The 16,630-nt window shown below is 30.4% G+C and overlaps 1 protein-coding gene across 1 annotated transcript; it reads right to left on the bottom strand.

Annotated features, from left to right (window-relative positions):
• Nucleotides 1–407: 407 nt before the first annotated feature.
• Nucleotides 408–3,684, bottom strand: LOC109788150 (cytochrome b561 and DOMON domain-containing protein At5g47530). The gene is made up of 2 exons (XM_020346815.2): nt 1,226–3,684; nt 408–1,064 (listed from the first exon to the last, which is right to left on the bottom strand). The coding sequence occupies exons 1-2, from the start codon at nt 1,862–1,864 to the stop codon at nt 519–521; spliced, it is 1,185 nt and encodes a 394-aa protein (XP_020202404.2). The 5' UTR covers nt 1,865–3,684; the 3' UTR covers nt 408–518.
• Between the last annotated feature and the right edge of the window lie 12,946 nt (nt 3,685–16,630).

The raw sequence follows: 16,630 nt of genomic DNA, 5'->3' as shown, positions 1-16,630 counted from the left end.
AAATTATATTAAATAATTTTTTTTAATAAAATAACAAGATAATTCCAGAACTAAATACGTTGAAATTTTTTAGTATTTCTATCCTTTTAATTTTATTTTTGACACACGGTTCTTAAACAAATATAATGATATTTTATTTTTTAGTTTTTTTTTAAATAAAATTTAAAATCCCCAAAATCAAATTAAACAAAATTATAAAAGATTGGCTTGATTCCAATTTCATAGAAATTGTATAAATTGTATTTAGTGTTGGATTTTTATATATGTTTTACAAATGAAGTTTATCATGACAATGAATATAATTAAAGAATGATGTAATTATTATATTAATATCAAAATAAATGGAATATTTCAAATGCAACATAAAACGAATATAATATATAACCAAACTTTAGACGAGTGAGGAGTGAATTCACTAACCTATAAACTTCATTAATTAATGAAAGCATTTTGACAAAGTTTTAAACTATAACAAGAAGAAGAAAATTTACAATACGTAGAAATAAGAATCCTATGGCCTATGGTTGTTGTTGGGTAGAGTGAACTTGCATCTCTGACTTCTGGAGCCTGTTTTTGTTGCAGACCCAAATCCAAGTAATGATCTCCATTATTATAGCAATTGCAGCTAAGGATAAGATTATGCCCACATAGGTCTTTTTCCAAATCTTATTAGCGTCGAGAATGTCAAAACCTTTGAGAACGTTCCATATGGCAAGGGCAATAGTTGCATAACCCACTACATAGTGAAAAACATTCCAAACCATTCTGTACTTGTGATCCTTCTTAGGCCTCAAACACACAGCAACACAAACTTGAGCAAATGCAAGACACATTAGAGTTATTCCAACGCATCGGTGAGGAGTGTGATGAAGGCCATAATGATTTCCCATATACAAACCACTTCCAAAGCCAGCAATGCCAATCAATAATGCGAGTGATTGACATGCTCTATGCAGCTGAAACCAAGTGCCTCCCAAACCATCAAACACCTTCAAGTACCGACCCATTATTACCCCAATCGGCATCATTATTCCCCAGCTTATGGTATTCAAAGTTCCATGGACCTGAACAAAATAATCACAACCTATGTGTTAGTATAATAGTTAGTCATGCATTCTATATTATTAAAACTCTAAACGACCTAATAATTAATACATGTACAGAAGACAAATTGGTAAAATGAGATAATATTAATTATAAAGTACGTGCATCTATATATACTTACGTTTCTGAATGTGGTTCTTGAGTTCATGTTTCCACCGGTTTCAGCAACCTTGCCAGATAGAAAATCTAGGGTTCCAAAAGAGTGAAGGTTAGGTGATGAAAAAGAGTGTGGCAAGAGAGTGGCATGATCTGAAAGGAGGCCATGTTGCCATGCATGATTGAGCAAAGTGGTGTTGGAGGGAAGTTGGAAAGTGGCAAAGATGATGAGGTGGCCATTGGCGTAGGAGGCAGAAACAGTGTAAACAGGAAAGGTGAGAAGACCCTCTTTTAAGAGAGTGGCATAGCTTGTTATTGGTGATGTATAGGCTTTGATGCTCCCATCTGAGTTATAAAGAGCGACGAATGCTTGCGAGCCCACCATTCCTTTGGATGTGGGGTTGATGGCCCATGCAATCCAACTTGAGTCCTTAGCGTTGGCCTTATTGAATGCAACATCAACGGTGCCTGATGATGGGTGGTAGTTCCAATGCAGTGAAGATTCAAGCACTGCCAAGTCCTTGCATGCTGCATACTTAACGTTGTTGGGAAAACTGTATGAATTGCATTTGCATGCCTCTGTTTCTGTGCTGCCACGGACGATCATTGCTGTCAACAACGTCACAAACAAGACCAACATGTTTTCACCGGAGGAAGAACCCATCACGTACGTCAGAGCTACAAGAAATTTGAGATAAAGAAATTAGTGTTGATGGCCATGAATCAATGCTTGTGTATATACTTTTATAGTCACAATTGATAAAGACGCGTTTTATCTTATCTAACTGTTAAAACTAATTCATATATACTTTGATCCACAAATTAATATCAGAAAGATCGATCACATTAATCCTAATTACAATTGAAATTTCAAAACTGTTGTTGTCATCATAGACAATAAATCAAATTATATTGGCGTGTTTCATAACCGATATTAATTGCGCGCGAAGAAAGAAACGAACATAGTGTTTGAATTGTGTTTTCAGTTTTTCGCACTTCAAAATGTGGTTTTGGCATGAGATTAGAGTAGTGGGGTGGTTGCTTATAGTATATGTTCAAGACGATGAACAGTTCTCAACTGTTGGCAAAACGGATTTGGGCTTCAGGTTCAGGATGTCCTAGGAAAAAAATAATAGCCAACTATAAAAAATTAAATTCGTTCGATAAATGTATGAGTTTATAATAAAAATGAGATCTATAACAACAGTTTTAATTGAAAAAATTTATTAACTATATACCAAAATATAAAATAGCATATTAATTATTTGTTGTATTATTTTTTATAGCAATAATATATATTATGTACTATTAATTATTTTATTCTATAATTTACAAAATAATATGCATTTAAGGTAGAAACACAGCGAACCTTTACAAACAAAGTATTAAAAAAAATGATACAAGGGAAAAAATAAAGAAAATATACAAAATATAGTGCTAAGAAAAGTAAATATTTGTTGCTATATATATTTAAAAGCTTAAGTCGTCAATTTCTTATAAAGTTTGCAAGTTTGCTTTATTGAAAAAATATTAAATAATTTTTCAATTTTAAAATTAATTATAATCAATTAAATATAAAGAAATGCAATCTTTTATAGTTTTTAAAATGATAATAAAAGTAATAAGAAAAAGACGAGTTTTTACTCAAATAATACTATTTTAAAATTTTTTTACCCAAATAGCAACTGTGCAAATTTATTTTCCCAACTAGTACCATTTACTGTTTACGTTCGAAGTGGGCCGTTCTGAAATTAGAACGGATCATTCCGGATTAAAAAATAACACATGAAAAACGGATCAGAACGGGTCATTCCAAAATCAAAATTAGCACATAAAAAGTGAAACTAGAACGGCCCGTTCTGCATCCGGAACGGGCCATTCTAGCCTATAAATAAAAAAAAAATTGTTTGATTTTCACTTATCAAATACCAAACCTCAGAAACTAACATCAAATAATTTAATTTATAGAATATTAACATTATAAATATATCTAAATAAATTTATTAAAATTCAATACAACAATAAAGATCAATGGTGGCAGAAACTGATTATGTTGTTCTCTAATGTTCATCTCTGTTTTAATCCTGCTGGACTTTGGCCGACCCTTGAAAGTTCGCTTGAGTTCTGGATTTGGCCACAAAGTTGGATCAGTGTAAGTAGGCCAATAATCTTCATGTCGAAGCTCTCCAAACTGTCATTCGTATACCTTTCAGGAACTTGCCGCAATCATACCACATTTCATTTAGTCTTACTATAAATCTCCCGGCAGGTCAAACTTCTCTTGGATGTTGCGTATCTTTCAACTTTGTGGCCAAATTCAGAACTCAAGAGAACTTTTAAGGGTCGGTCAAAGTCTAGCAGGATTAGAATAGAGATGGACATTAGAGACATAATCGTGTAAATATTGTTCCTATTGTCACACCCCTGGTCACACTAGGAAGACATATCTAAATATTGGTTATGAATTCAGTTTCCGCCACCATTTATTTTTATTGTTGTAATGAATTTTAATAAATTTATTTAGTTGTATTTATAATGTTAATATTCAATAAATTTAATCACTTAATGGTAGTCTCTGAGTTTTGGTATTTGATAAGTGAAAATCAAACCAAATTTTTTTTATTTATAGGCCATAACGGCCCATTCTGGATGCAAAACGGCCCGTTCTAGTTTCACTTTTGATGTGCTAATTTTGATTTTGGAACGGTCCGTTCTGATCCGTTTGTCATGTATTGTTTTTTAATCCAGAATGGTCCGTTTTGAACGTGAATAGCAAATGGTACTAGTTGGGAAAATAAATTTGCACAGTTGCTATTTGGGTAAAAAAAAATTAAATAATATTATTTGTGTAAAAAAAAAATTGAAAAAGACAATTAAAAAGTAAAAATAAATTATATTCAAATTTGTTAAGAAAAGAAAAAGTATAATTATATTCGCAATAAAGAATATAAAGAAAAGAATAAAATAATTATTATCTTTGAAAAAATTATAAAGCAATAAATTTTTTTTGAAAATACAAAAAATGATGCTTAAATGTCATTTTATATATAATTAAACTCCCAAATAAAATATTTACTTTAATAATAGAATATTATACATATTATAAATTATAAACTTTAAAAATATCAGGGGCGATGACTCCCCTAAGCCCCAACGTGAATCGTCTCTACTGGTAGTGGATAATTTAAATCTCTGTATATAAATTAAAACATATTTTTTTTGTTAAACGTTCATCTCCCTATCTTCTTTCACATTCATTCATTTCATCTTAATACTATTTAATCATCGAAGCATAAACTTTATTTTTCTAATGTGAAAATACTTTTTGTATATTTTTAATATTAAATGAATGATTTATTATATATGTGTGAATATTCAAATAAAATATTTATTTTAACTTCAACAGTTAAGATATTATCCTTTTGTGTGTTATTTTTATATACACTTTAATATTGACTAAGATCTTACCTTTTTAATATATTATTTTCATATTTATTTCAGTATCTTTTAATTTCTTATCTCTTTGAATATATTATTTTTATATTTATTTTTGAAAAAGATTATCAATAGTTAAAAATAATTTTGTATTATAATATAAATTATTTATTATTAATATAAATATAATTATATGTTGGAAGGAGATCAATTTCTATTTGAATTTCCTATAGATCATGTATGGCCCTGCCAAATTCGCAATTTTTTTAATATTTTTTTAAAATAATTAATTTTAATTTAAATAATTATATATATACTATTGTATTCTTTATAATTAATTTCTTAACATATAATTAAGATCACAGAATTATTTATATATATATATACACATACATAAATATTATTATAGGATTATTAATTTCAAAATTTTAAAACTATATTACATTAATATATTTTAAATTTTGATAAAAAAAATAATATTAAAATAAATATAAATATTAAATTTCATTAAAATAATATGATTTTTATAAAATATTAACAAAATAATAGTGATAAGATGATAGGAAGTATGAATATTTGACTAAAAAATAATTCTTTTGGTTCTTATATAAAAATATTTTCTAATTTTAATTATTTTGTATAAATATCAAATTTATTTATTTTATTATATTCATAACTTATTTAAAAAATTGAAATTTGAAATCACTTTGAAAAAATATATATTTGAATTTCAATAAATAAAATTTTGAAAGAAATATTGTATTAAAACAATATTTATAATTACTATCATTATCATTTTTTCAAAATTAAATTTTTTAGATTTAATTTTAAACTATGTTGAAAAATAGTGAATTAGTGATTGAATGAATTATCAATGGGATGATAAAACTTCTTAATTATTAAATTTAATTAAAAAATTTATTGTTTAAAAATTAAACTTAAATAAAAAAATTGGTTAATTGTGTTAGAATAGAACTTAAATACAAAATTGGCCTTAGCTTTAAAACTTTCCGGACACAACCCTGAAATCATGCTCCATATTGCAAGTGCAACCCAAACAATTTGGTGTAAACATGAAAAACACGTAATGAGTTTGTTTTGATACATTGGGCAGGAAGCAGTGGGCTATAAGGCTTTCCCTTACCAGGCTTACTCATCTGCACTGAAGGAGGAAATTCAATAAAACAATATACAACAATAACAAAAGTACAAGAAGAAACAAGACAAATTTTAGAGTTGGTCCACCATACATCACAATTATTAGTCTTTTGATTAAATGAGGTGCAAATTGTTACTATGGATTCTCTATACCATAACAAATTTTCTTCTTTTTCTTCTCCCTCGTAACACTATATGTTTTAGGTGTTTTAATTATATGTTATATAAGATTTTTTTTTAAGATATGAACCTCATAAGTTCATATTTTAAGAAAATTAGAGAGAAACCAGAGAGAAGTTCTCTTAAACTGAAGGATAACTTCTTCCTCTTTTGATTTCATAGGACCTTAAATCCTTCCCTTGTAGTCGAGTATAGCTAAGTATAGAGTCCCAAGCTAAGAGTCATGTAGAGTTTCTAAACTTGTATTTTATCTTTTTCTCCTCTTCTCATTTTGGATCGACTAGGTAAGAAAAAATTGTGATTGATAAAATTGTTGTATTGTACTTCTTGTATGCTTATTGATTGCATGGAATGTTGGGAATGTTGATTGAATTCGAAAAGAATGCTAAATTGCTTGAGTTATGGTGCCTATATGTTGTATTATGCATTGCATGTTGGTCTTTTCTAAGTTTCATGTGGGGGTTTGAGCCAAAATGAGATCTTGCCAAAGTGCGAAAATTCTCATGACATCAGGCACGCCTTCATGGTGATGAGTGTGAGTCAAATCAGAGGTATTCTATCTCACTTATGTTAGGCATAAGATTGGTGGCGTTGGGTGCGATGCGAGAGAAAAGCCTATAACTTGGTCAAGTTGGGCATAGTTTAAATGGCATTGGGCATGAGGTGAGAGAATCTGACTTGGTAACGTCAAGCCTCGGGTTGTGTGGCGTCTAGGGATGAGAATAGGTTAGACCAAGCCAGACTTTGAATATATAGGTTAAGCATGTTTTGCTAAAATTAAAACTTAAATTTAACCTATTATCTATCATAAGCTTTTTTTTTATAGGTCTTACTTGAGTTTTTTAAAAGTTTGGTTTGACCTTAGGTCAATAAGTTTAATTTTTAAAAATAAAAAATATTTTAAAAATATAATTTACTCAATATTATTAAAATTTAAATTTTAAAAGAAATATAGGAGAAAAATTAAATAATTTTCTATTAAAAGAATAATTCATGTGTAATTATGTATGTTGATGTACATTCATACATAGGTCATAAGTTTATAAACATATAATAAAAAAATAATTGTATAAAAAATATTTTAAATATTGATAATTTATTTTTATTTCATAAATTTATTTGTTTATTTATATTTTTAATAATATATATATATATATATATATATATTATTTTATTACTATATTATATAAATAAATAGATTGATCTATTAGGCCTAATAGACTTTTTTATAAGCCTAAACCTGGCCTTTTTTTTTATATAAATAGGTTTTTTTAAAAGCCTAAACCTAACTTTTTTTATTAAATAGGTTAGGCTAAGCCATGCCAAGCTTTAAAAAGCTCAGGTCATACGTCCCTATTTAGGGCCTAACTTATTCTCATCCCTAATAACGCTCAACGTGATAAGGAAAAAAACTCTCGTTTTGAGTAATGTTGAGTGCTAATGGAGTGACACCGAGTGTGAGGAAAGAGAATCATTTCTACTCGAAATGGGGTCGGGCGTGAGTTTAGCCACATCAAGCATGGTTAAACTAGGGGCTCTTTGACCTCATCACATTGCAAGTGAGTTAAATGGTGTTGGACATGGACGAGATAGAGAGCTCCTTGTCTTAATGATGCCAACACAAGGAAAATGGTGTCGAGTGTGGGTCGCCTTATGAAAACTTGTTATTTGGTTGAGAAATTAGTGAACATGTAGGATAGTTAAATCTATTACATCTTGTATGTTGTTAATGCATCAATTGAAGATAATGTATGGTGATGTATGAAGTTGTTTGAGTTGTAAGTTGATAACCAATATAGTTGTAAAGTTGCATGGTGTTATAATTGATCAAGTTGTTACGTTGTTAGACATGTGGTAAAGATACATGTCTTAAGTTGAGATACATAAAAACTATAGGAAATTAAAGTTGTTTTTGAAAATTAGAATATCTTATTGTGTAGATATAAGTGTGGTGCTCTAAAAGTCCAAGTTAATAACCCTTTAGTAAGTAAGTTGGCTTCTGAATGGGTAGTTGTTTAAAGTTGTCTCCTCTTTATGGGGGCCAAGTCAAGCCATATGTGTATAAAGTGACCAATTGAGTAAGGTATGAAGTCTAAGATCAAAATCCTAAACCTATTGCTAGAAGGGTGCGTAGTACTTGGAGAGTAGTCGAGGGGCTAATCCTATAGGAGGCTTAGTTTATACATGCTAAGATCGTGGTAGACTCACACTCAATTTGTTCTACTTTGATAATAGTAATTAACTTTTTAAATTTAAGTGGAAAAACCTGAAAAATCAATTTAAGTTGTATACTTGACACTCTAATGAGGCCTAACATTGTTTGTACTTGATCTAATATAGATTAGACATTATGGTTCGATAAGGTCTAGCTACTTAAATTGCTCACTTTTGTTGTAGGAGATCTCTATTGTTGACATGCGTGACGATACATTAGTTGTTTAATAAATATTATAGATGTTGGAAGTTTTTGTGTTATTTATATATGATGATGTTGTTATCTAGTTGAAAGTTATTAAGCTATGTTGCATGAAAGTTGTTCACATTGTTTTTAATGTATTGATGTAATCATATGTTGTGTATATGTTAATTCTTTCACAAGCCTACCATGTATTTTCCTTATGGTTGGAACTAGTATAATCATATTTGGTATGAGAGTAAAACATGATTAGTAAGATGGTTTGGATGTTGTTGGTGGATAGGGATGACAAAAAAGGACTTGGACCCTACAGACATTCGCAAAAATACCTTTATGATATGGGGATGAGTACGGTATAGGTATAAACTCGCAAAATTTCGTGGATGCGAATATGGGTATTATGGTACCCAACCCGCCTCACCCCACAATTATACACACACACACACACACACACACATATATATATATATATAATTCACTACAAGAAAAATTTGAATTATCGACGGATAATTTTCGACGATTACAAATCCTTTAGAAAATTTATATTACTGACGGATACAAATCTGTCGAAAAATTTATATTTTCGACAGATATATCCGTCGATAATTTTTTACAGATACAAATCTGTCGAAAAATTTATATTTTTAACGGATATATCCGTCGATAATTTTTGACGAATATAGCTGTCAGTAATTTTTGACGGATATAAATTTGTCAGAAAATTTATATTTTCGATAAAAGAAAATTCATAGGAAAAATTATATTACTGATGGAATATTTTTGACAAATTTATATTTGTCAAAAATATAAAAAAATTTGACGAAAATTAACAATCATATATTAAAAAAGATCATCAATAAGATTTTAAATATATATATAGAGAGAGAGGGGAGGAAGAGGAATCAAATGACACACAAAGTAACTCTTAGTAAAGTTTCTCCGCTCAATAACTCATGGTATATGTTGAATATTCATCGATCCAATTATTAAATTAAAAGTTATTAAATTTTACTAATAATTAATTAAAAAAATTGATTAGCTTTGGAATAAATTATTTACAAACAATATAGTTGAAAAATTAATTATTTTAAATTATTTAACTAGAATCTTATTGACAATTTACTATATGATCTTGATATTTTTGTATAACTAATATCTGATTTTAAATTTGATATGAAAATATTATGATATAATTAGATAAGATTTTAAATTAGTATTTTATTAATGGTTGATAATTAGAAAATAAAAGAAGGATAACTACATTATTTGAATTTTATATCTTAGACTTAAGATGAATAAATATATTAAGTTAATTAATAATTTATTTAAAATATTAAAATTTAATTTATAAAAATAATATTTTAAAAGAGAAGGGTTATAATAATACCGATGTAACTTTACTACGTATTACACCGCTCAATAAATTTATATTAAATGTGAATTTTATAAATTCAACCGTTAGATTGAAATTTTTTACTCTTAGGTCATATATACAAAATTTTATATTAATTCAAAATGATTTGATACTTCATTCTTGTAAAATAAAATTGACATAATATATACATTTCAAAATATACTAAAATATGAACACTTTGATTACCTTCAAGTTGTTGTTCAATTTTAAAAAAATTTGATATAAACATATAAAGTGATATGAACTTTCAATCTAACGGTTGGATTTACAAAATTCACATTTAATATAAAGTTATTGAGTGGTGTAGTACTTAGTAAAAGTTACACCGGTGTTATTATAACCCTTCTCATTTTAAAATATATAAATTATTATTTAAACTCTTAAATTTATAATAAATAATTTAAATTGTGTCATAATATTAATTTTAAATAAAAATAAGTAGATTGTTAATTATAAAAGTAAGTATATATATAAATAAATATTAATTAAATATATTATAATAATCATTATTGGTAATATAATTATTATATATATTATTATATTTTTAAAACGGTCTGGACACACCGAAATGAGAGGGATCCAAAGATAGTATAAGTATGAGATTGTATAGTTGAGGATGACTTAAATAAATTAATTTGTACTACTTATACTAACAACATGCATCTACTTTTCGGTAGCTTAACTCATCAGAACACTACAGTTAAGCATACTTGACTTGGAGTAATATAGGGATAGGTGACCTTCTAAAAAGTTTCTCAGAAATCGTGCAAGTAAAGGCAAAACACGCTAAAAAGTGAAGTGTCGTGAGAGGCCAAATATGAGGGTTGTTGCATTAATAAATTTATTAAAATTAAAAAAAAAATTCGGACAGATTTATGCGTCGGAATCATATAAAGATTTTCAAACAATTTTTGACGGATGTATCCGTCAGTAATTTCTAATGGATAATTTCTGACAGATACATCCATTAGAAATTTCGGACAGATTTTTTTTTTCAACGCCCCTTTTTCGACAGATTTACATCCGTCAGAAATCTGTCGGGAATAAAGAATTTCAAACGAATATTCCTCTTTACCAAAAAATTATGTCCGTCGAAAATTTATATTTTTCTTGTAGTGATTACTTAATAATAATTTATTTATTTATTAAAAGTAATTATATTAATATATATATATATATATATATATATATATATTAATATTATAACGTTGCTATTATTTTAGATCCAAGATATAAGTTGAAGGTGTTAGAATACTTTTTTCCTAAGTTTTATGATAGCTCATCTTTAATTGAAATTAATAATATCAAAAAATTATGTTAATTATTTGAAGAGTATCAAACTAAAGTTAAGGAAATAATAGAAAGTTCAACTTCAGGAATAAATGCCAATGAGATAAACATGGATAATCTAAATATTACCAATTTTCTTAATGATTATGACTCATTTTTTAATGATACAATTGAAACACAAATAAAGCATGAAATAAAGCCTTATTTAGAAGAAAAAGTTTTGCTTAAGAGTGCTACTTTTGACATTCTTGGATGGTGGAAAATAAATGGGATCAATTATCCAATTTTGCAAAAAATTGCTGAGGATATTTTGATAATCCCAATTTCAACTATATAACTTTAGAATTTGCATTTAACACAGGAGATAGATTTTTGAGTCCTCATCGTTATAGGCTCTATGAATTTACTTTGAAGTCACTAATTTATGTACAAAGTTAGTTGAAATACAAAAAATAAGATAATAAATAATTAAACTTTATTTATTTAATAAATTTTTTTTTATTTTTATTGTTGATTTTAATTATTAATCTAAATTGTCTAATCATTCATTTTCTTATCATGTAGTTTCTATTTGTATTATTAGACCAAAACAATATATAGACTTAGAAGACAAATGTTTACAAAAATATGGAGAAATTGATTCCGATGATGAGATCAAATATTTACATATTTATTTGTTAAAATTTATAGTATATAATTTAATCTATAATTTTAATTTGACTAATTTTTGTATAATTTTTTCATAGGTCTCGGAGAATATTGTTAACACATGATTAAAGTGTTGGAAGTTTAATTACAACTTTTATTATGTTGACTTTTTTTTAAAGTTTATTTACAAGAATTGAATATTTTGTAATCTTTATTTATAAGAATTGTAATGTTAAAAATCTAACAAATTAATATGATGTTTGCTTGTATAAAATTTTATTTCTTTATTAATTTATTTACTTTATACATAAGTAAAATGTGGGTCACAAGTACGAGTATAGGTACACAGGTACCCAATGAGTATGGGGATGAGGATTAAAATTATTATCCACACAGGTATAGGGTTGGATAGGAGTATTATTTTTAAACATGGGTATGGGAATGGATACTATAGGACTTTACCTAGACCTTACTCATTGTCATCCCTATTGGTGGAGGATCATGCCGAAGATGACTTGGTTTTGGTAACATTGCTCCTTTGCATTTTTGATGTATAGAGACATTGACCGACAATATGATTGTTTTGTTTATAATTTAGTATATTACATGCATATTGTATATAGTACAAGGGTCTATATATATAACCCAAGTACTTTATATTTTTAGTCATTTTGACAGGAAATATTTTAAGCTTTTTGCACCCTATACATATAACTACTACATGTATGTCTAGGTGACTGTTGCATGATAAACCTAAATTAGTATACTTATTTTATAATTTTTGTTGCGTAATACTATGCTATATTAAGTGTAGTGACCTATCAAATGGTTACACTTTTATGTTATAAGAGTTGGTCAAGTCTCGTTAGGGATACTATATGGGGTGTGGACCTCTTGTGCTTCTGATGTGTAGTTATTATGTTGTGTGTTGATGTTGTATCTGTTGAGTGTTGTCTTACAAGTTAAATTGATCTCGAGTATAGGATGGTGAGACCCTAATATAACCAAATAACACGAGCCATGAAGATGTTGATTACGACTATGCACCAACAAAATGTTAACTTTTCTCAAATGGAAGCAAATCGGACTACAACTAACGCAACTAGGCTAATAGTGTTATAGAAGATTAGAGATTTAGCTAAGTTTAAGAAATGTCATCCTCCTCGATTCAGGGGAGATATGCAGATCCAAAGATAGTTGACCATTAGATTTATGAGATGAAGAAGATCTTTCGACTGATGGGATGCCTCAAGGAGAATAAACTGGCCTATGTTGAATATATGTATGTTGATTGGAGAGGCAAAATATTGGTGGAGGGGTACTTAGTAGATGTTGGAGACCCATGTACGGATGGCAACGTGGCGGGTTGGGTACAGGTTTCATGATACCCGTCCCTGTTCCCGCGACTCAAATCCATCTCGTACTCGTACCCGCTGGGTATGTAATTTTTGTCCCCATCCCCGTCCCCATCGGGTATCGGGTATACCCATACTCGTAAAAAATTATTATTTTTTTTACAAAAAATATACAATATTTTTAAATTATTTTTTCATTATATTATAATTATAATTAAATTATTTCTCTATCTCATATTTTAATCAAGAGAATTCTTAATAATTAAATATATAAATGTTTCACATTATAATAAATAATTACACATAATAAAATATTAAAATTTTTTAACATATCGAGTTTTACTTGTACCCGTACCCATACCCGATCAAACCGGGTATTCTCCGTCAAAGTCGGGACGGGTTCAGGTATTACCCACGGGTACAGATTTATTTGCCATCCCTAGACCCATGGTGTGGTGGTGGACTAGGAGTGTTTTGAGAGAGTGTTTTTTGATAAGTATTTCCCAATTAGTGTGAAATATGCCAAGAAAATAGAGTTTCTGATACTACAACAGGGTAAAATGTTAGTCTAGGGCTATGTTGAGATTTGAGCACCTTGCCTGCTTCTATTCATAAACTATTTATGAGGTGTGATAGTGCATAAAATTTAGTGAGGGACTAAGGCAAGATCTAAAGAGAGTGTTAGTGATTATGGCCATCACAAAAATTTTAGCCTTGGTGGAGAAGACAAAAACAATGGAGAAAATAGAGGGGTTGTGACACCCTTACTACCCCAACATATATATTGTAATAATGAAAACTTAACAAAAACAATTTCTCTATTTCGGTAAAAGGAGAATCTTCAAAATTATTCTTCAATAACCACAACGATAAAAATGAAACGTGAGAGTTTACAAATGATTTTCAAAAATAATATTTACAATTCTAATTCCATATAACAATCTATGTCCTAAGGAAAATCCTCTGCCCCGATGTCACAATATCAGAGCATAACCACAACTCAACCGTTAGCATTCTAGATGTCACTCGTAGTCGGATCTTCCTCACCTAAAATATCCACAAATCGCACGGTGAGAAAAGAAAACATCTATATATATAGCACATAAGAAAACACAACATATTACCTCATTATAACTTAATATTCATAAATATTTCAACATATCGTATTTCAATCAATCATACATCGTCATCACGTCATAATTCTCAATCACACCACTAGTAGAAAATAAGTATATTACGTCACCCCTTTTACGTCGGAAATACGAAAATCCGACGTAAAAAAAATGCGGTGGCATTTTTGTAATTTTTGCGAACTTTTTTACGTCGCACCTGGTAAGGTCCGACGTAAAAAGTCCAATCTACGTCGCACCTGGGAAGGTCTGACGTAAAAAGTCCAATTTACGTCGCACCCTACCAGGTCCGACGTAAAAAAGACGCAAATTTGAATAAGAGAGCGCGAGGCACACCGCGCGCATTCACTTTTCATACTTTTCATTTTTTTCTCTGTAAACCCTCTCCCTCTTCGTTGTGTAAATCCCTCCGCCTCCTACTCCTTCGGTCCTTCCTTCCTTATAATTTTTCTATCATTCAGTCTCCGTTCATACGACAAAAACAAGCAGTTTGCGTTCATACGACTAAATGTGTATTTTGAACTTATTATGTGTGTTTCTTTATATATTTTGAGTAGGAACAACCAGTGGCTGAAGCCAAGCCTGAGGAGAACAGAGAAGAGAAGCGATTCTGGGAAGAAAAGCGATTTCTGGGAGGAAAACCCAGAAGAAAAGCGATTTCTGGGAAGCAGAACGGGCCGTTCTGCTTGGAGAACGGCCCATTCTCCAAGCAGTACGGGCCGTTCTCCAAACAGAATGCCCCGTTCTGCAAGTAGAACGGGCCGTTCTCCAAGGAGAACGGGCCGTTCTCCAAGCAGAACGGGCCGTTCTGCTGCATTCATTTTTCTTTTTTTTTAAAAAATTTTTACGATTTTTTACGTCGGACCTGGGTATGTCCGACGTAAATTTACGTTGGTTTTTGACCCCCGACGTAAATTTTACGTCTCCTGTAACGACGTCTGATGCTTTCCCGACGTAAATGGATTTAAATACCCGACGTAAAAAGGGTCTTTTGTACTAGTGCACCAATCATCACAAATCTTGCACTTCACACTATGCCAAGGTCACGCTACCCATTTAACAATCTCAAGCCGTGCTCACCCCTGATATAACATTGTGCCAAGGTCACGTTATCCCTATCCCAGGGCCGTGCTCACCCTTGACATGTTAACCAAGGTCACGATACCCACGTAACAATCCAGAGCCGTGCTCACCCCTGATATAACACTGTGCCAAGGTCACGTTATCCCTATTCCAGGGTCGTGCTCACCCCTGACATGTTAACCAAGGTCACGATACTCATGTAACAATCTAGAGCCGTGCTCACCCCTGATATAACACTGTGCCAAGGTCACGTTATCCCTAACCTAGGGCCGTGCTCACCCCTGACATGTTAACCAAGGTCACGATACTCATGTAACAATCCAGAGCCGTGTTCACCCCTGATATAACACTGTGCCAAGGTCACGTTATTCCTAACCTAGGGCCGTGCTCACCCCTGACATGTTAACCAAGGTCACGATACTCATGTAACAATCCAGAGCCGTGCTCACCCCTGATATAACACTGTGCGAAGGTCACGTTATCCCTAACCTAGGGTCGTGCTCACCCCTGACATGTTAACCAAGGTCACGATACTCATGTAACAATCTCGGGCCGTGCTCACCCCTGGTCATAGGTGTGAAGAACCACAATCACATCTCATTTACATCCACATTCACATTCACATCCACATCCACATCCACATCCACATCCACATCTCAATTCCACAATACATACACAATCCACACAAAATGGTGATTCACATACCCCTCAAGTAATTCATCATCTAGATCATCAAATAATATAACAATAACATTCATAAACTAATATAACAAACAACAGAATTATCAATTTAATATAATTTTAACGTAAACAGTAAAATCCCCAATTGTTCCAAAACCTAACTCACAGGCACTTTTCTACAATTTTGTTTTCCCTCTCAGATCATCATTCTTACAAATTATTAGCATATCTATAGTCCTCAACACATATAGAATCTAATGGGATCCTTAATTTCTCAAACAGAAATCATCCAATTTTTCACAACCTAACTTACAGGCACTTTTCTATAATTTTGTTCTCTCTCCCAGAGCATCATTTTTTTACAAGTTAAACATATATTCGTAATCCTAAATATATATAGAATCACATAAGATAATTAATCCTCCAAACAGAAATAATTATAAAATTATTCATAACTCTAAGGGCTCTTCCTCTACCCAATTCCCTCATGTAACTCTACATATAAATAATCTCCTTTTCCCCCGTACCTGGATAAATAGGAACTCAGGCAGAACCTCCTCCTCTTTTTCCTTAAATAAGGATCGGAACTAAAACTGGAGCAGAACCTCATCGTCTGAGTTCCCCTTGGTCTTCAGAGAGA

The sequence above is a fragment of the Cajanus cajan genome, chromosome 2, assembly GCF_000230855.2.
Source record: "Cajanus cajan strain Asha chromosome 2, NIPB_CcT2T_4, whole genome shotgun sequence".
NCBI classification, from domain to species: domain Eukaryota; kingdom Viridiplantae; phylum Streptophyta; class Magnoliopsida; order Fabales; family Fabaceae; genus Cajanus; species Cajanus cajan.
Note: the sequence above shows the minus strand (reverse complement) of the source record. Positions and strands in the feature narration are given on the sequence as shown.

Bases quoted from the DNA above. Each gene is read 5' to 3' on its own strand.
- LOC109788150 (XM_020346815.2), bottom strand. From the start codon at position 1,864: ATGGGTTCTTCCTCCGGTGAAAACATGTTGGTCTTGTTTGTGACGTTG. The intron at 1,065-1,225 runs GTAAGTATATAT...TATTTTGTTCAG, and splicing joins CAAGAACCACATTCAGAAAC to GTCCATGGAACTTTGAATAC.